Source organism: Danaus plexippus, chromosome 8, assembly GCF_018135715.1.
Source record: "Danaus plexippus chromosome 8, MEX_DaPlex, whole genome shotgun sequence".
Classification (NCBI taxonomy): Eukaryota; Metazoa; Arthropoda; class Insecta; order Lepidoptera; family Nymphalidae; genus Danaus; species Danaus plexippus.
This window is the reverse complement of record NC_083542.1, coordinates 1863592-1882992: the sequence shown is the minus strand read 5'-3', so window position 1 is coordinate 1882992 and position 19401 is coordinate 1863592. Positions and strand designations below refer to the sequence as shown.

The following is a 19401-nucleotide window of genomic DNA, read 5'->3' as shown; positions in this document are numbered from 1 at the left end:
AGGTAATACATAACAATAACAGAATTTAGATTAATTTTAAAAAGACTCAATAATATTTATATTGACTAAATGAAGGGATATTTTAAAGAAACATACGCAGCAAGAAAGATTGAACAAAATATTTGGAATTGAAGTCATGATTGGTTTGTATTACTTTACTAATAATATATAAAATATATATTATTAAGTAAGTGTTAAGTAAAGCATAAATGTGATTAAAATCATTTTTATTACACTGAGTTATTTCTACAGTAAATTTTTATAAGTTAAAATGTTATTTCTTAACAAAAGCATTAATTTCTGTAAAATTATATACGTAAATATAAGAGGTGGTGCGAGATAAAATAAGAAAAGTTCTGTGATAATTAGAGAATTAAAAGGAAAAGGAAAAAAATACTATAAGAGTATCGTAATTTTATTTAACATATTTTCGATCATTTTATTTCCATACAATTATTATATAATAATTATAAGGTACTTTTTATCAGTGTATTTCGTTTGTTATTTCATCCTTATCAATTTTGCATCCTAACACTTTAAAAACATTTAAGTATATTGTAATGTTGAGTTCATCATGATATGAAAAACATTACAATTTTTTTTATCCAAGCTCATACTGTGAGCTTCAGGTTTACTACCCAATTTTCTTATATTATTTTATATTTAACTTTTTAAATAACAGGTTCTATTTTGTATTGTTATTTTCTGTGTTTCTTTTTAATTTTTTAAATCCGAGATTTTAATATGCTAGCATTATTGTTTCATCTATGGGGATGCAAATTTTTTAACTTTTGTCGAAGATCTTCTGGTATAATAATTTTCATAAATATGTGATTATATAAATAAATCTTATATGAAAATCACAAATATATATGTAATCTAAATAAATAAATGATTAATCATCAGAGAAAAATGAATACAAGAATCGTGAGCAAAAACAACACAAAAATATCGTATATTCAGTTTAATGAATTGTTACTAACACGTTTAATATTTTATCAAATATGGTAACTACATAAATTATATGTGGTAACTTCCTACTTACGTCTTTATAATAATATTTACAAAAAGTTCAACTTACTATTTATTATTTATACTTAATATAATTCACTCTCTGGGATCACTTGATTAGCACATTTCATAGAAACGTTAACTTTTAAGGAACAACGACTTATAAGAAGTAAATTGAACTTAAAATGCGTAATAAAAAACATTTATACATATTTTTACATTCAAATTATAATTCCGTTACATTCATGTACGATTTAAATATTCGTTCAATATATTCGAAATTGAATATTTGCAATAAATACAATTATATTTACACTCCCCGGTTATTTCCGCACCGTTTCCATGATATAAACAAAACAGGCCAAAGTCAATAATTGCTTCGTAAATGCTTTATCAAGCGTATCGTATTCAGTGTTTACAGAAAGGCATTTACAAATGTTATTATTAAAAAAATAAAGCAAAGTTACATTGCTTTTAACAATAATTTTCGACTCGACATTAAATTAATTACATTGTTTTTGTCTCGAATCATAATAATTTTAATTACATATGTATGTTAAGTAATCTTGATATACTATCATGTGCTACTTAGAAGAACTTATCCGACCTCTACTAATACAACATTAAATTTTTATATTTCAACAATGTTTCAATCGCAGAGTTTCTTATTCATGCATTCACTTAATTCTCATTAAAAAATCTTCAAAACCAAGTTTTTAAAATCGACTGACATGGCACTATTAAGGCATAATCTCTAAAACTTACAGGATGATAGTGTTATTCTTATCGTTTTTTTTTTTTTTGTAAACGATTAGCTACTAATTATTTCTTTACCATCACAATAGAAGGTGTTTTAAAAGCTTTATGTCTAACTATCAACGACTGACTTCCATATTGTGGTTACACCAAATACAACCAGGCATAAATAATTTCACATTATAAATAATTCTCTAAAGTGCAGTTCCTTGAGCTTCTTTCTTCTTATTTTTTTCGCTATCCTTAGTAGCCATCTTGAGTGGACCATGCTTCCAATTTTCGGGGTAACCATATTGTCTAACATCGTCCCACCACTGCTGTTTGCCATCAGCCCAGATATTGTAAATAACATTCGTTCCGACGAGAACAGCAAAACATACCCAGAAAGCCACTCGCCATTGTTTTAATGTCGACTAGAAAAATAGTAAAGTTATGCTTGTATTTCGCTCGTTACTCGTCTATGTAAATAAAATATGCGCTCATTGTTTTCTAAAGTTAAACATCTCAGGGCAAAACTTAAGTTCAATTTATCAAAATACACCACAAAGTTATCTATTAACCATAGAGTAGAATCAACTAAAACTTTACTATCTTAAAGTGAACAAAGTTTGCTATTCACCACTGACAAGGCGTCTATATCATAATGGAAAATTAATAGAAATCTGTGATATAATCTTAAGGTTGTCGATGAAAACCCTTTGAAGTTTGGTTTGTTTGCCTCGAAGGGAACTGATATTAGTTTGAAATGAGTTCCACAAATATGTCTTTTAGAACATTTTTTATATCTTATTTTGTATTAAGTTGCAAATCGCACATTAATACAAAATATATAAATAGATATTTTATGAAATACTTACATCAGGAGTTAAAAGGCCTATCAGATACGGTGTTATGATGCCAGATATTGTTGAAGTGCCATTAATCATTGCAGTCAAGGAACCTGCATAATTGGGCGCCAGGTCAAGAGCATTCACCTTTATATAAAACAAGAAAACAATTAAAATTACGAAACAAATCAGCTCTTTTAAAATAAAACCTTGATTAAACAATACAGAGGAATTATTAAAATTTTATTACCTCACACAGTACAAACAACTTGTATTAAATGAAACCATAAATGGAATTAATTATCGTGTAATTAGCGGTTAAGTTACATGTATGCGTGATAAGAAATTTAACCAACCTTCATCCCACTATAGAAACCTCCCATAAGAGCCATGGACGCTATAAAATATGCAACGGCAGCAAAACGATCGCACCCGGCGTATGACGCTAGTATTATACAAATTGCTGGTCCAGTGGCCGCTGAAAAAAAAAAGATAAGGAATTTATTTTTTATACTGCCTGTAATTCTTCTTTTTTTATTCAGAAACTCCAGCTAACGAATTTTCTGGAGCGAAATCTTTTAATCGCCTACAATATATTTCAGAACTTCTTAGTTGTACCTCAATAAAATATATTACATAAAATTTAGTTTTTAAGACCTTTATATTTAATATAAAAATGGATAATTAATTTAAATTTTAATTAATTCATTTTGTAATAAATCATAGACGTCCAATTAAAATAAATTTCTTTATAAATATTTTCTTATATAAATTTATTTTGTATTTACTTAGGTATATGAAAAGTTATTAAAAATGAAAATACTCTACCTATTGTTGTATGAATTATCCTTCCAGTTTTAATGGAATGCCAGTTCCTCTGAACACATACGTCGCAAACCCATCCAAATATGAAGGCACTTATCCACATAGCCAAATATGGGATCGCTGTGAGGGTACCCGTTGTAGCAATATTGAACTTTAAGACATCAGTCATGTACTTCGGTAAATCTGTCACCATAGTGTAATATCCCCAATCATGTCCCACCTAGAAAATATTAAAAAAATATTTAATAGTAAACAAAGAACACGATTTAATATATGTAACAACAGCCTTCAAAAATATTCTTTAAGCTATTGATGAAATATAAATTGTTTTGTATTAAAATTTTTACATAAAGGAACGAAAATTCAAAAAATGCAGCTGAAAAGTACATAAGTATGCCATTATTTTATGAAATAATGTTATTTGAATATAATTTTTTTAATATGAATGAAACTAGTATTATTCGGATTTACTACACGGATTTCATTATTTAAAAACTACATAATCCCGACGTTTCGGTTACTTTGCAGCAACCGTGATCACGGGCAGACGAGGCAGACGACACCTTACATTATGTAGTTTTTAAATAATAAAATCCGCGTAGTAAATCTGAATAATACTAGTTTTATTTAAATGAATACTCGCGAAAATCTTAGATCTCATTTTTAATATGATTGGAATTTGAAACAAAATTATAATTGGTTTGTGTGCCAGAAAGTATAATTCATGTTTCGAATATGGGTGTAAATTTGAATACACTTGAGAATGTTCTTGAACTTTCTATAGATATTTTTCACATCTTCAAGAAACTTACCGCAGCAAACAAAAGGGCCCACACTGGAACGGAACGTACAATAGCTTTCCAAGGTACGGGATCTCTTACACTAGATGTCTCAGCGCTTGTAACGGTCTCGTTGAGGTATTTCAATTCTTCTTCAGATATAAACGGATGCGTGTTTGGAGTACTGTAGCAGAATATGCTCTAAAATAAAAAGATACGAGGGCTTTAAACATTTATTAATTTATAAAGATTTAATGATTACTTTTACAGTATTGAGAAGTTTATATGCTGCTTATGTTTCTCTATATCATTTTACACAAAAAAAACTATAAAAAAAATATAGTGAAATTTTAATGAACATGTTTGTGTTTTTTATGGCGATTATTCTAAAACCAACAAAAAAATTAGACTTTTACAACTTTGTCTTTTAGATTTATATGTTAAAAATTCAAACTTGTTTCTTTGTAAAATAGAAAAAAAAATCCGAAATACCTAGAAACGTGTATCTCTATTATTCGTTATTCATTTGAGAAACTTGATTAACAAACATTTGTATAAACTAAAAAACATTGAATCATTTGGCAAAAAACATATTTAACGTAAATATTTGCGCTATTTCATTAAGTGATTTGATGTAAAAGATGATAATGAAGTTAAAGCAAATAATCGAATTGTAGGCAATATATTATATAAAAAAAATAATGAGTATCACCAATAAATTTTGCTTACCCAAGCAACAAACCACAGAATCCCGAAACAGCCAAAGAAGTAAAATACATTGGCCCAGTCGCCTCCACCCGCCATTAGGAAACCAGACATGAAAGAACCGAAGATGTTACCGATCTGAGCACCACCAAACACGACAGCACCCTGACGTGAGCGCTCGTGTGGAGGAACCCATCTAGCTAGAACTATCATCAGAGCGGGCATTGTGGGACCCTGAAATAGGCAAACGATTTTCAAACAAAATTAAATGAGTTTTCAATAATAAAATTTATATCTAAAGATGTCTTTAGTAATATTGCATATCTTGTACAATTAAGATACTATGTTATTTCAATTTTAAAATTAGATAATTCACCCTGACATTATTATACATAAAGAAATTACGGTAACATTAACAAATAAAATTTAGTACAAGAGTCACTACCTCTCCCATCCCTTGTAGAACACGAAGTATAAATAACCATGTCGCTCCGCCAGCCTTCACAACAATTGGTGTTAGGAGGGTAAAAATAGCTGTACTCAGGAGTCCAATTCCTAATGTCCATTTTCCACCGTACCTTTCTGCTAAATAACCCCCCGGAACATGTGTAATAGCATATCCATAATAGAAACCACTTAGAATTAACCCCTGCGTCGATTCGGACCATTCAAATATTGCATGCTGAAAATTTTAACACAAATTCTCTTTAAAACATGATACTAAATAACGACAATATAAGGTACAAAAAAGTACTAAACAGGATTTAGTGATAATTTATACATTCTGATTGATTTCTTATGTGAAGACATATATTTTTCAAATTCTAGTTCACATTATATAAAACATTTTTATAGACCTGTATCCTTCAAAAATTATATATCGAATTGTTTATTCCTAGTAACCAATATTAAATGAACCCAAAATATAACTATGATATATTTTAATAAGTACGCCTTTTAGAACCTTCTTAGTACTTACTGGTTTCGACGTAACAGTTCCATTGACGAAGATCTCGCTCTCGTCAGGACAGGCATCAGGATCGAAGTGCGATTCCTCATTCTTAGTATTATTGACCATCTGTGTAACAGCCAAATTTAAACAAACTCGCATGGTGTATGCGTTGCACACCGCCAAGAGACCCATGATTCCGAGAACATACCGCTGGGGTATTAAAAATACTAGAAAAATAGACATGTGTTTTTAAGAACCGTTGCCATATGCCTGGCTTTTATAAGTTAGAACATCGATTACTCAAATTCTGTAGCATATTAATAAGTTGCCGATTATTATTATTTTTTTATTTCTTTTATAAAAATAATGAATAAATTTTACAAATCTATTTAACATAACTTACACTTTGTTATTTGCCGTCTCCATTTCGGTATCATCGCAACTATAAATATATAAACTAGAGCAGCAACAGTGACGTCGTTTCTGCAAATAAAAAAACAATCCCTTAATTATTATTCTTAAGGTCAAGTATCTACGAAGTTTACGAATTACTAACAACAAAATGAAATAGGTGGAGATCGGTTTATGTTCAATGTCAAATATATTTCTTTTGTATGATTTTTTTCCGATAAATAAAACCGTGACCGATTTGTTGTGTCAAATCTAGATATCGTACTTATCTACGAGAGGTTTTAAGAAATTTGTAACATTATTATTTTTACCAATAATAATGTAGTATGTCATCACAATTATACTTCAAAAATCAAAAACAATTGGATATATGGAGAAATAAAAATTAATTTGAGATGGATGTAATTTTCAATGGCAAAAGACAAAGCGTAACAAATGTACTTCTCAAAAGGAGATTTAAAGAGGCAATTTGTCGCGATCTAATGTTTCAAGATGAAAGGCAAGACAATGTATCATGCTTCAAAGTTATATTAATATTCAATACTGGTAATATTTTTAAAATATTTCAATGCTATTAACAATTTGCTGTAAGATTTTGTATAAACGAGAGAGTTAAGTTGTCAATCAGATGGCTTTATCGAAGTCCTTAGTCTTAGCAAATTTATCTTTACAAACAATTTTATGACAGTTTTATCGATAAGTAATCTATAAGATTCGCTGTTGTGGTGTCAAGTGCTGGAAATATTATACTGATAGCTTTGCAACTAGATCAATTACTACAATATGTTTTATTCAGGATAAAGAAATTCTTACACCGTTGTTTAAATCAATCCAGCGATCTTTTAGTTACAGTTCCATTTCAAGTAATTTTTAAATTAATTATAAGTAAGAGATCACAAATTCAGTGATAAATTTGTTATATTCCAAACACATTTTTTATACTGCTGTCGATTACGACATAATATGTTTATGATTTTAAGAATTTCTGTAATGTTTAATAGTATCGGATCTGTAAAAAGTGATGATTTATCTCAAAAATTATATAGGGAAGTCCATTCATCGATATTTTTCAATATCATTTTAAAACTACACGTTTACAAACAAAAAAAATATTAAAAAAAAATTGGGCTCTTGTACACACTTGTAAAGAAATTATAAAATGTATTTATATGGTACACTTTTATTAATATTCTATACTTACGTATTCTATTTTATACTACATAGCACTAAATGACATGTCTTTTGAACATTCTTTAAAAAGAACACTGTAACACAACAACAAAAAATGTCATGACGTCATAATTTTCGTCTTTCGAATGGAAAAGTAAACTGCCTTACTGATGTCTATGACTATTGAAGTGAAAGACTCTATTCAATTCAGATTTAATTACTCCAACGATGATTGCTTATAATCAATGGCACGTGCAAGGCTAATTAAATTCCTTTTCTAGTACATCCGTTACTAATGTGTCAGAGCCATTGTAAAATAAAACACTGTATTCATTATACAAAATAATTCTAAGGAAACTTATGCTCTTATTATTATTATAAGAATATAATGGCTCACGGACGTTAGAAAATATTATGTAATTTAACAAGAATTTGAATATAAAATTTTTGAATTTAGAATTAAAAAATTAAATTTTTAATTTAATAGAAGAAAGAACTAAAATAATGGTTCGATTAAATGGTCTTTATTATTGCTTCACATTTAATAAACGACAAAATTATTAAGTCTCATTCTGATATCTACGCTACAGTAATTGTTAAGTATAATCGAAAAATTCCTACATACATTACAATATGAGATGTAATCTCATATATATAGATACATGCACCTATACATGAATTCATTTATGCATATATCTAGTTCTCATCTAAGATATTAAGATTAAATAAATTAAAAGTAGCCATCTGCCAGTGGAAGTCCCATCAAAATCAGTAGAGCCGGTTCAGAGGTAAGACAGAACAAAGAAACAGAAAATATTTCGTTTATATATACCGTGTATACCTATGTATATGGGTGCTTATAATAAAAATCGGTTAATTTAGTATTACAAATTGACTCCATTTTTATTTATTTGTTTAGATATTCAAGCAAATAAAATCCAAACATTAAAAAATTAATGAGACCTAAGATTTTCGCGAGTATTCATTTAAATGAAACTAGTATTATTCGGATTTACTACGCGGATTTTATTATTTAAAAACTACATAATCCCGACGTTTCGGTCACTTTGCAGCAACCGTGATCACGGGCAGACGAGGTGTGTCACACACGAATAATACTAGTTTCATTTAAATTAAAAAATTAATCGTATGAATATTATATGCGAAAGTCTAGCTGAATGGACGGAAATACGATGAAATTTTAATAAGGCAGTAAAATATACTTTTTTTATATTGCATATCATTTTTAAATGTCCGTATCAACAATTTTAATTTTAATGATAACTTCTATTCCTGAAATATAATTTATATTTTCCATTTACAATTCAATTCTTTGAATGTGGTCTTCAATTGAACTCAATCTTGCACACTGCACAGTATAAACTGCCAATATTCTAAATTCAGTGCCGGTCTTTATTGAAATTATTTCTTAACTTCGTGACTTCAATGTCAATTTAAATAAAGAACTGTCACTTGATGAACATCATCTTCCAACCTTATTAATGCTCTTACTTGTCCTTTGTGTCACAATATTTATAAATACATAACATTGATCTAGATAAAGCTAGCGATGATACAGAGAAGAGGGAGCGATATTGTAACCAAGACTTGCTTCAAACTGAAAGTGGAGATAAACTCGTTAACTTTTTTGCAGCCGAACTTGTTTCAGAACTATTTAGTTTCCGGCAAAGCTAAGGTTTGGAATCTTTTCTAATTAAGGAAAGTATTTTTTACTTAAAAATAGCTAAGCTCATCGAGATTATACATTAAAATAACACAAATTTTATTTTAGATTTAGCACGCGTATTTCATTGCCTAAATTTAAAAATAGACGGGACTTATAAATGGAAAAAATACAAGTCAGCATAACACGAGCATACGGTGGAAAAGCTAAACCTTTACATCCGTTTAGACATACCAAAAATCTTCGCTCTGAAGACAAATATACCAAAATTAATCGACGAGGCTATAGAAACAAAAAAACAACATCCTCATTCAAATAGAGCAGATAGCTGGAAATCTTCCAATACCTGGAATCCTTTTATCAAAAATATAAAATCGATTTCCTTGACCACATTAGAAGACCTCAAGAGCCAGATAGCGCGTTCGGCATACATATACATTAGTACTAAGGAGTATTAAGAAATTGTTGGCAGTAGATGTAAAAAATAAGCTGAGACGTTAATTAAGGTTACTGAAAATTATTCAAATTTTAAAATAGGCAAGTTCAAAACAAAACCTAGTTTTTTGCGATCATTAAACATTTGTTACCTGGTTCAATAGCATTGTCTTACGAAAGATTTTTGTAAAATAAATTTATTATTATACTTGTAAATTTCTTCAGTAGCAAGCAATTACACAACTCATGCCTAATAATGTTAATTGGCATAGCAAACTTTAATTACAGTTATTGGCGGTCTCAATAGCCACGGATTTAATTAAGCATGTTTATGGGTTCCTTTTAACATTTCCTACTTACTACCTAAATGTATATACCTTAATTAATTTAATCATTGAATATTTGTAAGGATTGCGGAAAATTTTCTGCCCTCACTCATAATTGTAATAAATTATTAAAAATAATCATGAAGTTTTGTAAAACGTTCTAATTGTACATTGTAAAAAAAAATATTTGAAAAAAATTCCTATTTGAACAAAAAATAATTTCATATTAAAAAAGTAAAAAATAATAATAATAAATATTTTTACTTAATAATATCAAAATCATAGAAATATTCTATACCAACATTAGACACGAGTAACTTAAATAAATATCATACGAGTATTTGTATTAAAAAAAAATCTAAGAAAATATTACCTTTATTTTAAGTATTTTTTATGATTTCGAGAATTATTTTACTTATTGGCTCCAAGATTCTGAAATTACATGAGTTTTAGTACAATTATCAATTATTTAGTATGTAAAAAAACACTTAATGTTTTGTAATGGTTTGTCCTACAATTAGACTTTATACAAATTAAAATGACTGTCTAGGTTCTCATGCTCATAATAATAAAATTAAAAATTACATGAATGAAAATTACCACACACGCTTACACAAAGCTTGACCATTCTTTGGTTCTTAAGAAATAAAACAGACAGATAGACAGACAATGAAAATGTATGAAATAAAATAAAAATATATTATTAACACATATACTATTTTTACGAAGCAGCGCTTAGTTGCTCTTCAATTACATGTTTTGGTACTTTTTCCCGTTAAAACGTTTATAAGTGTAAAATGTAATAATATTTTTTCTAAATGTTAAAATATCCTTGAGATCCTGTAACGCTTGAATGATAACGTCTGAAGTGTTTATGTCTTGTTATCATCCAGTAACAAAAAATCTCTAAGTTCATTCAGTAAAGGACGTAGTAAGTAGTTATCTAGCCCATTTAACCACTAAGCCTTCTTTTCTTGATTATGCTAAATGATTAGTAATAACGTGAAGAATATTAATGTAACTTGAAGTACTTACATTCCTTGAATTCAAGGAAAAGGAAAAGGTAACCGAGTGACAGAAAATCTTATTTTTTTTAGATAATTAGAACAGAGATACTTAAAACAGGTCGATAAAATGGTTTTAGATTCTGGAATTAATTTACATATTAAACAAGTTTATATAAATGTTTTCAAAAATCTATAAATGGATTCGGGGAAACTAAACATCTATTTGTTATAAATAGTATTTATTATAAATTTAAAATATTATTTATATTCTATGTAAATTAATTTAAAAAAATACGCCATTAAAACCAGTTACCGCCGTGTCTTTGATTTAATTTGTTGTTTTTTAATTTAACTCGTCAACAATTAATTTACGAGATACTTAGGTCGCAAGACCAACACGACATACAAGTGTTATGTTATGAATATGTTATGTATTGCACAATTTTGCAGTATATTAATTTAAAAAGACATATTTTAAACGAGTTAATGTTTATGTAAAGACTGTTCAAAACGTGTTCTTTCTAATTAATATTATTGAAATAAGACTTCTTCATCAAACTTATCTATAATAAGTCGTGGTGGCCTGCAGCTTGAGGCTCGTCTCTCGAGCATAAGGGTGAGAGTTCGAAACCTTTCAAGTAACAATGTGATTTTTTCCGAGTTATATAAACTTTCTAAGAGTATTTAGACACCACTGACAGGCGGTGAAGGAAAACATCGTGAGGCAACCTGGACTTCTAATTTCAAATTATATCCAAGCCACCTTAAGCAAGCGTGGTGATTAATGCTCTAACCTTCTCCGTGTGGGAAGAAGCCTTTGCTCAGCGGTGGGCACCAATAGGTTGACGATGATGATGATATATAACTACAGACATACAACGCTGTTTTACATATTTTGCATCAACGCATCTGAACTTAACCAAAATCTGTTAGTTTATATCTAATTGAGTTTAAAATTTCGTAACAAAATTAACTCTTTGAAATGCATATGCGATAAATAACTAAATAACCCCAAATGTGTTAATTCGATCAGTAAACGGTAGAACGCTAGTAAAATAATCTTAATGCCTGCTTCATAGAGTGAGTAAAACGATGCATTTTAGACGTTTAGAGACATTTTAAATTCCGATCACGCTTCTAATACGCTATATAGTATATATGAATCAATAACTTAGCTTTAAGGTCGACCACTTTCTGCCAGTGCATGGCAGTTAGCAGTCACAAGTGCAATGTTCTAAAATAGCTATTTTTACTGATCAAAACTTACCCAATGAAGTATTTAACATTCTTTCAATATAAGGCGATAATTTAAATTTTATTTACAAGCCAGTTGGTTTTAAAAATCATAACGTCAATGCTACATTTAACTAATATGTACATAAAAACCGCTTATCACCTTATCTACCGACTTATATATTTTATAATTGCGATATAATAAATATAATTTTTCAGGATACATCAAATAAAGTGAGGGCTGTTTATCTTATTTAAAAATAGAATATTATATACATGAAAATTATACAGTTTTTATGCTAAGGTCAAAACATTAATGAGGTCAGTCCCCTCTCAAACGTGACACAGTTATAAAAGTAAATATTACACTATCAATATGTTCAAGCACTGTGACTTATTAAATTATATTTATTTATTGTATTCTAACAAAGAACTGTTATTCGCGTATTTAATTATACATTAAATTAAATCCGGTTATAAGATATTCTATGAAATCAAATATATTTCTCAAGAAAGATTCAATTAAGATAGATGTCTTTGTCTCAAACTCTGTATTATAATGAAAATATTTCTTACAAAACGATTCGACGAACGAACGAAATAACGAAACGACTAATTATGAAAAATATGCATTTCTTCACGCAGTCACTGATATAATTTAACTCAATTATTTCCACAGATTAATGAGTGCATACCGTGAAATAAAAATATAACAGACTCGAAAAAAATTATGACAAAAAACACAAATTCAGCTAGGGCGGTTAAAATCATAGAGAATTCTATACTAATTCAAAATCAATTTACATTTTTCACTAATCGACATTCTTTTGCAACATAGTACGCTTATTGACGTGGAATTTGCGACATATTAATAAATATTGGCTATACGTATACCTTATCGTATAAAACATTTCAAGACATCGGCATAACTATTTTCTATTGACGTAGTATGTTATTATTATTTGGTATAATAATATTGTAATAATTAAAATAAAATGTCATTGAAATATCAGATCTGAGAGGCTACTTATACATACTTAATCACTATCACTATTTCGTACAATAAAATGTACCTTTAAATGAATATGATTTGGACCTATACAATCGTTATTTTTCATGGAATTCTGTTTAATATATACAAAATTTCATACAAATAGCAAATAAAGATACTTCCGTCTTCACAGTTTCTCATTCACCTACATCATCATTGGTATATATAGATAATAAATATTTATAATACGAATAATGAATTGTAAATATCTGCTCTGACACTAAACAGCGAAGTCGTGATATTATTGGATTTTATTATGCTTAGCTATTATCAAAAATGTATGCGACAAAAATCTGTCCACTACGTGAAGGAAAAATAATATCAAATAACTCTTCTGAGATTAAATTAAATTATATTCAACATATAAAATACTGTATAAATTCTTACCAACTGAAGCGTAAACTTATTTGTTTATTAACATCTCTCAACTTTTCTATTCCATCCGAAACTTAAACATTGTAGATTTATACTGTCAATTTTAGTCGTTAAGAGTAATTTTGTGTTACATTTTACCTAATAGTAAGATCTAGAATTTTAAACGTTTTATTACATTTTATAAGGAAATACATTAAATCTTTACATATATGAAGAGAACGCTTCTCAAAATTTTATTAATATACATCTCATTTGTTAAATGAAAACACTTACTTTTTTCGAGTTTTGGTAATACCCGTTTCCTTGGATTTCATTATCATCACCATAATACAAAGATCATTGAATTCAAGTGTAAATAATTTACCATAATAACAACCACTTAATATAAAATACTTTCAATGAATTTAATTCCAAAATAATCACACTCTGCGACGGACTGCTTTCAAATAAAATTGTACGGTAAAGTCGGTCTGTAAATACTAGAATATTATCAGGCCTTTGTTTAATTTACTTAAATGAATTCGAATAAATATAAGTAGCACAATTATATTTAATTTTTATAACTTTACTATACTTTCAGGTATAAAAATAATATTATATCAAATTAACTTGATCATATAAAATATGTATGTATAGTTAAGATCTCTAAATGTGCCAAATTTAATCCTTGAAATGTTAATAACTTTATTCAAGTAGATATTACAAGATACGTGCTATGAAATATAATTTTATTTATAATCATTTAAATTTTAGAGCAATATAATTAATTTGTTACGTAGCTAAATTTAACGGAAATGCAATTTAAAAAAATAATTTAATGATATTTAAATTTATTTCACCGATACGTTTAAATTTTGGTTCTTTAAATATTGAATTTTCTGATTTTTTTCTTCTCTATTACGTTTATATGTATTTTTCTTTCTAAGATAAGTGATGCTTAGTTTATTCTTGAAGAAGATGGATCTTTAATTGCTCGCCGATGATTATACATTAACATAAAGATTCTTTATTCAAACTAGCAATGAAATTACAATGTTAATATCATTAGAGTTGACTGCTTTGTCACGACGACATATAATTTCGGTTTCTTCTCTCTTGTATCAGTAAAAATAGATAAAATCTTTTATAACATTATTGTTGTTTGATAAGTCTTGATATTTCCTATTAGAATATATTTTACTGGACCAATTAAAATACGGCTATCGATAGAAAAGTTATTCCTTTCATATGTTCAAATAAGTTTTTAATAACGCCCGACAGTCATGGCCGCCCCGAGGCCGTTGCATTGTGTTTACGCCTGAATAAATTGCTATTATAAAATATTTCACAAATTAGATTTGTCATCATCAACCACGTTTATGTTGGACGTCCATAAATATAATTTTATTACAAAGAACCGGTATCTTGTACATAGGATATATGCGGTATATCTTGTCACTTGTCTGATTGTTTTAACTTGAGGAATATTTTATAAGAACCATTACAATATTCATTTATAAGAGCTATTACAATATTCATTACATTGAGGGAATGGTAATTTAAAATTGATTTTTTAAAAACATATTGGTTAACATTTACCAAAATTATGACAAATGAATTGAAGGAGGAAAATTGTTTAAAAAAAGTTGAAATGAAAGAAAAGCTTATATAAAATATAGTAATATAATCTTCGTTGCTTAGATTTCATATTGACAAATACTTAAGATTCTTTTGGAAGTTTGTTTTCGCTAATCATGTAAAGTATTGGGTTTTTTATAAAGGTATAGGTCTAGTGCTAGTTATATTTCAGTATGTATCCCAACGAGTACATTATAATCATATAACTTTATAGATTTCAAGTGATGTCTACTTACGTGAGAAATAAATTAAGTATTATTTACGTCTTACTAACCGTGACAGTTTTGAGGCATCACAATATCTTCTAATACGTATAACGTTGACATATACGCATACACATATATCTTTATTATGATGCATTGTCTATCGTAGAAGCATACTTTACTTAAACCATATAAGTCCGACAACAGAACATTATTTAACTCCATATAATATATAAAGGAAGTTAATAAAATATTAGTGATTTTTAATGAAGGAAATGCAAAAACATACACAGATATTGAGAATATATAAAGTAAAGAAAAAAATATCTTATACATTTATATTAATAAATATTTATTTATGCTATTTTATTAATAATAAATAATGCGTTTTAATTAAAATATTTTTTTATGAATCAGGCTTTGAGTAAAAGTGAAAATACAATATAATTTATATAATAAATGTGGGATATACGTACCTTATTTTAAATTCAATATTATTATTTGAAAAAAGTGTTTTTTTTTACTAAAACAGTCTTCTAAATTATTAATTTTACACATATTTATCAAAGCTATTTAGATTCATAGAACTATTTCGATAACATTATAAATTACTGAAACTTTTAACAATGAACAATCTATTACGGACTTCGTTGCCTTAAAAATATTAAAATATTAAAAGACTAAAACATTTATTTACAAACCAAGTGAGTAGTTGCTTTAAATAATAATTGTTTCAAGAAATATTTCTTGTATTAATTGTAATTTTTTATCTAAATTAAAATGACTAAAGCGTTAGCAGATATTTGAATATGGATCTTAGTATGACGCTTTTGAGTCTCGATCAGACTGGTAATGTTTATAAAAACTAAATTACCCATCTGTCTTAGTTTGATACGTGGAAAAAACTCTACGGCGGAAACTGCGTATCATCAAGAAAATCTTAGAATTATAACTCGCAAATCTTATGCCTTGAGAGTGTGGTATGATAAATCGGATTGTATTATATATTTTAAATAGAAGCGTTATCTCAACGATAAATGTAGAAAAACTCCATATTTTCATCAATATTAATTCACTTGTTTCAATAAAACTATAAAATAATATACTAACAATATCAATTAATTTATTATCTTTCATATGAAATAAAAACTTTGTTAAAATATCAGCACATTTTTTTATCCAACTATTACCAATATTTTAACAAACAGTAACCTTTTGTATACAAACGTTGTGTTATAATCCAAGTATATTTTTTATAGTTCACTAATATAGTCCAGTTGCAAAGCATTATTGAAAGTAGATTAATACAGTAATGTTGATTTAGTTATATACACAATACTCTAAAAATTTTAACACATTATCGCAATAAGGAAGTTACAAAAAAAAATTCTCAGATTGAATAGTTTTAGAAATTTTTATATTAAAAAAAAATGGCTGGTAATTATATATGAGAAATACATTAAAGATGTTTTTAACTCGTTCTATTTAAATAAGTTATAATTAAAACAGAAATATTCGTAAAGTGAAATAGTCTGCAGTAAACTTACATGTTTTTTTTTTTGTAACTCTTAATATTGCTTTGTTAAACTTCTGAAGCAGAAAATATTTAAAATAAATAAATTTAAAGAAAACGTTATTCTTTCTCTATAAAAAAATAAAGTCTAACAAAACTGTAAATCCTAATTATGTTTCGCCCTTTGGCTCACTTTATTATTTTAAATTAAAATTTCCTTGAGCGATAACCCAAGCAGAAAAGGGGATCGGGTTGTTTACAAACTTATTAATAGGTAAAGTTGATATTTAACATATTATTTATTTACGTTTCTTTAAGTTTTCATGAACTTCAGTCGAAATAATATTAAAATAGTACTTATAAAAATTATTGTAAGCACAATCTCTTAGTGTCAAAACAAATTAATATCTATGTAATTCGTATAACTGATAGCAAAGGAAATCTGTAAAAATGTTTAAAGATACCTACCAGAAAGTATTACAGCTGCTAAGGTAAGGAATAAATAGAATTTGCAAATTATTGTTACACAAAACGAAACACCATCTTCATCCAAGTTATAATTAATTGGTATGAGTATGTTTATAGCAATTAAAAAACTGTGAGTTGATCTCCGAAACAGCAATACTGATTGTGACATAACGATAACGATGTTACAAGGAAAATCTCTGCCAAAATTAATCCAACAAAAAAAAAGTACCACGCGAACTGGTTTTAAATGAAAGAACAACAAAATATCTTTTCTTTCCTTTTTAAATAATACCTAGTTTGTTAATATAATTATACATAATTTAACGTAAAAGACATAAAAGTTATTTGACGGCAGCGACTAGGGGATACCATTGTCATCCGGCGCTAAGCAACTCCTTATTATTTTCTTGAAATAGGAGTGAAATACTAAGGTACTTTTTAAATTATGAATTGATATATATTCTATCTTTATATCCAAATCTTCAATATTTATAATTGGCAGAACTGTCTTTGAACTAAAATTTTATTTTTTTAAGCAAAGTAAAAAAATAAGGATAAACTTCACTACGCTAATCGTTAGTCAAAATGTATTTAATCATAAAGTCAAAAGTGACCTTTTAAGAATGCACTGGGTCAGGGACTACCGAACGCTTATATATAATAATCGAAGGTTTTTCTCCAAATGAAAGCTTCTTTATCGTTATCGTTATTTTATAAAAATATTGACAGAGTTTTACTAAAATCTTATAAGTGGTATCCGAGGGCAATTTTTGATATAAATCGATGACTATAAAATTGTACAACAGTTATAATTTTAAATTTTCTCGACTGCCCTAAAAATTTTAATTTCCCGACTTGTAGCTTCTTATAAGACGTTATTAAAATCGCTTTAAATTTTCAACATTTAATTTTATATATGTTAATATGTTATAGTTTTATTATATATATTTTTTAATATTTCATGAAAAAATGTTTTCCTCATTTCTTCCTTCAAAATATTTTGCAATTTATAATATAACAAGTAGGGCGCGTCACCTTGACCTGACTTCCTAAATATATTCGTATCTTAATTGGAATAATTTATAAATCTTAAAATAATAAATATATATTATAATATAAATATATTATATCGTTTATTAATTCTATATTTATTTCATTGTGATCACATGGAAGTCTTAGGTTTAACTATTCATATAAAAAAAAATTCAATATAAAATATAAATAAAAAATCTTTTTCTTTATCCTATGAAATTCTGTTCAATTATTCTAAAAGCAAATAATTATGATGACACTTCAAAGCAATAAAACGACCATAAACCTCGACAGTATTTACATAAACCTCGCCATTGTCAGATAAAACCACAATTAAGATAAAACAGGATTTAACAGAATTATCGCAAATACATCATATTTTTGCAGAACTTTATTACGTAAAATAATAAGTTTAAAGCCATTTTTGTACGAACTCTTATTAACCAAGGCATCATTAACTTAAAAGTCCTATGATATCTCATAAAATTAATTTCCAACATCTTATAAGTATGCAAATTAATAGAAGACTAATTAAAATAACAATTAAATCGATTTAATTTATCTTAAGATTAATTTTTAATTACATTAAAATAAACAAAACAACTAAATTTATTTACAATGGTTAATAAATTTAATCATTTTGTTGATTATACTTACAGGAATGAAAATTACCTATCATTGAATTATCAGATCTGTAATAAACGTGTCTTCAAAAATTACTCAGAATCTGTTATACCTAATTCAAATCTGAACGCAAGTTGTAATATGAAATTTAACAAGACCAAAAAAAGCAACAAAGTCACTTACTCGTACAGCCGTGTTCACAAAGTTTTCAACATGTGTACGTCTATTCACTATAGCGCCAATCGGACAACTCTCGCGCACCGTTGTACTGCGCAGTCGATATCCATGTATAAAACTTAAACATGTTGAAAACGTGGATTCTCACCTATCAATGATTACCACTGACGTGATATTACATGAGGCGACGGGATATAATTGTATGGTATGAGATTGTTAC

The 19401-nt window shown here is 27.6% G+C and overlaps 1 protein-coding gene across 3 annotated transcripts; it reads right to left on the bottom strand.

Annotated features, from left to right (window-relative positions):
* Nucleotides 1–399: 399 nt before the first annotated feature.
* LOC116771523 (putative inorganic phosphate cotransporter) lies at nt 400–19349 on the bottom strand. 3 transcript variants are annotated; one of them, XM_061521077.1, is made up of 10 exons: nt 19188–19349; nt 6259–6338; nt 5883–6082; nt 5349–5585; nt 4928–5137; nt 4232–4399; nt 3423–3639; nt 2951–3072; nt 2625–2741; nt 400–2180 (listed from the first exon to the last, which is right to left on the bottom strand). In XM_061521077.1, the coding sequence occupies exons 2-10, from the start codon at nt 6290–6292 to the stop codon at nt 1962–1964; spliced, it is 1524 nt and encodes a 507-aa protein (XP_061377061.1). In that variant the 5' UTR covers nt 6293–6338; nt 19188–19349; the 3' UTR covers nt 400–1961. The 3 variants fall into 3 exon arrangements, with proteins under 3 accessions (XP_061377061.1, XP_061377063.1, XP_061377062.1); XM_061521079.1 differs by having other exon boundaries at nt 5883–5981; nt 19188–19346; XM_061521078.1 differs by lacking the exon at nt 19188–19349 and adding an exon at nt 7468–7602.
* Between the last annotated feature and the right edge of the window lie 52 nt (nt 19350–19401).

Coding starts and splice junctions, on each gene's coding strand:
- LOC116771523 (XM_061521077.1), bottom strand. CDS start 6,292: ATGATACCGAAATGGAGACGGCAAATAACAAAGT. Junction 6,083..6,258: donor GAGACGGCAAATAACAAAGT/GTAAGTTATGTT, acceptor CTATTTTTCTAG/TATTTTTAATACCCCAGCGG. Junction 4,400..4,927: donor TTCTGTGGTTTGTTGCTTGG/GTAAGCAAAATT, acceptor TTTTTATTTTAG/AGCATATTCTGCTACAGTAC.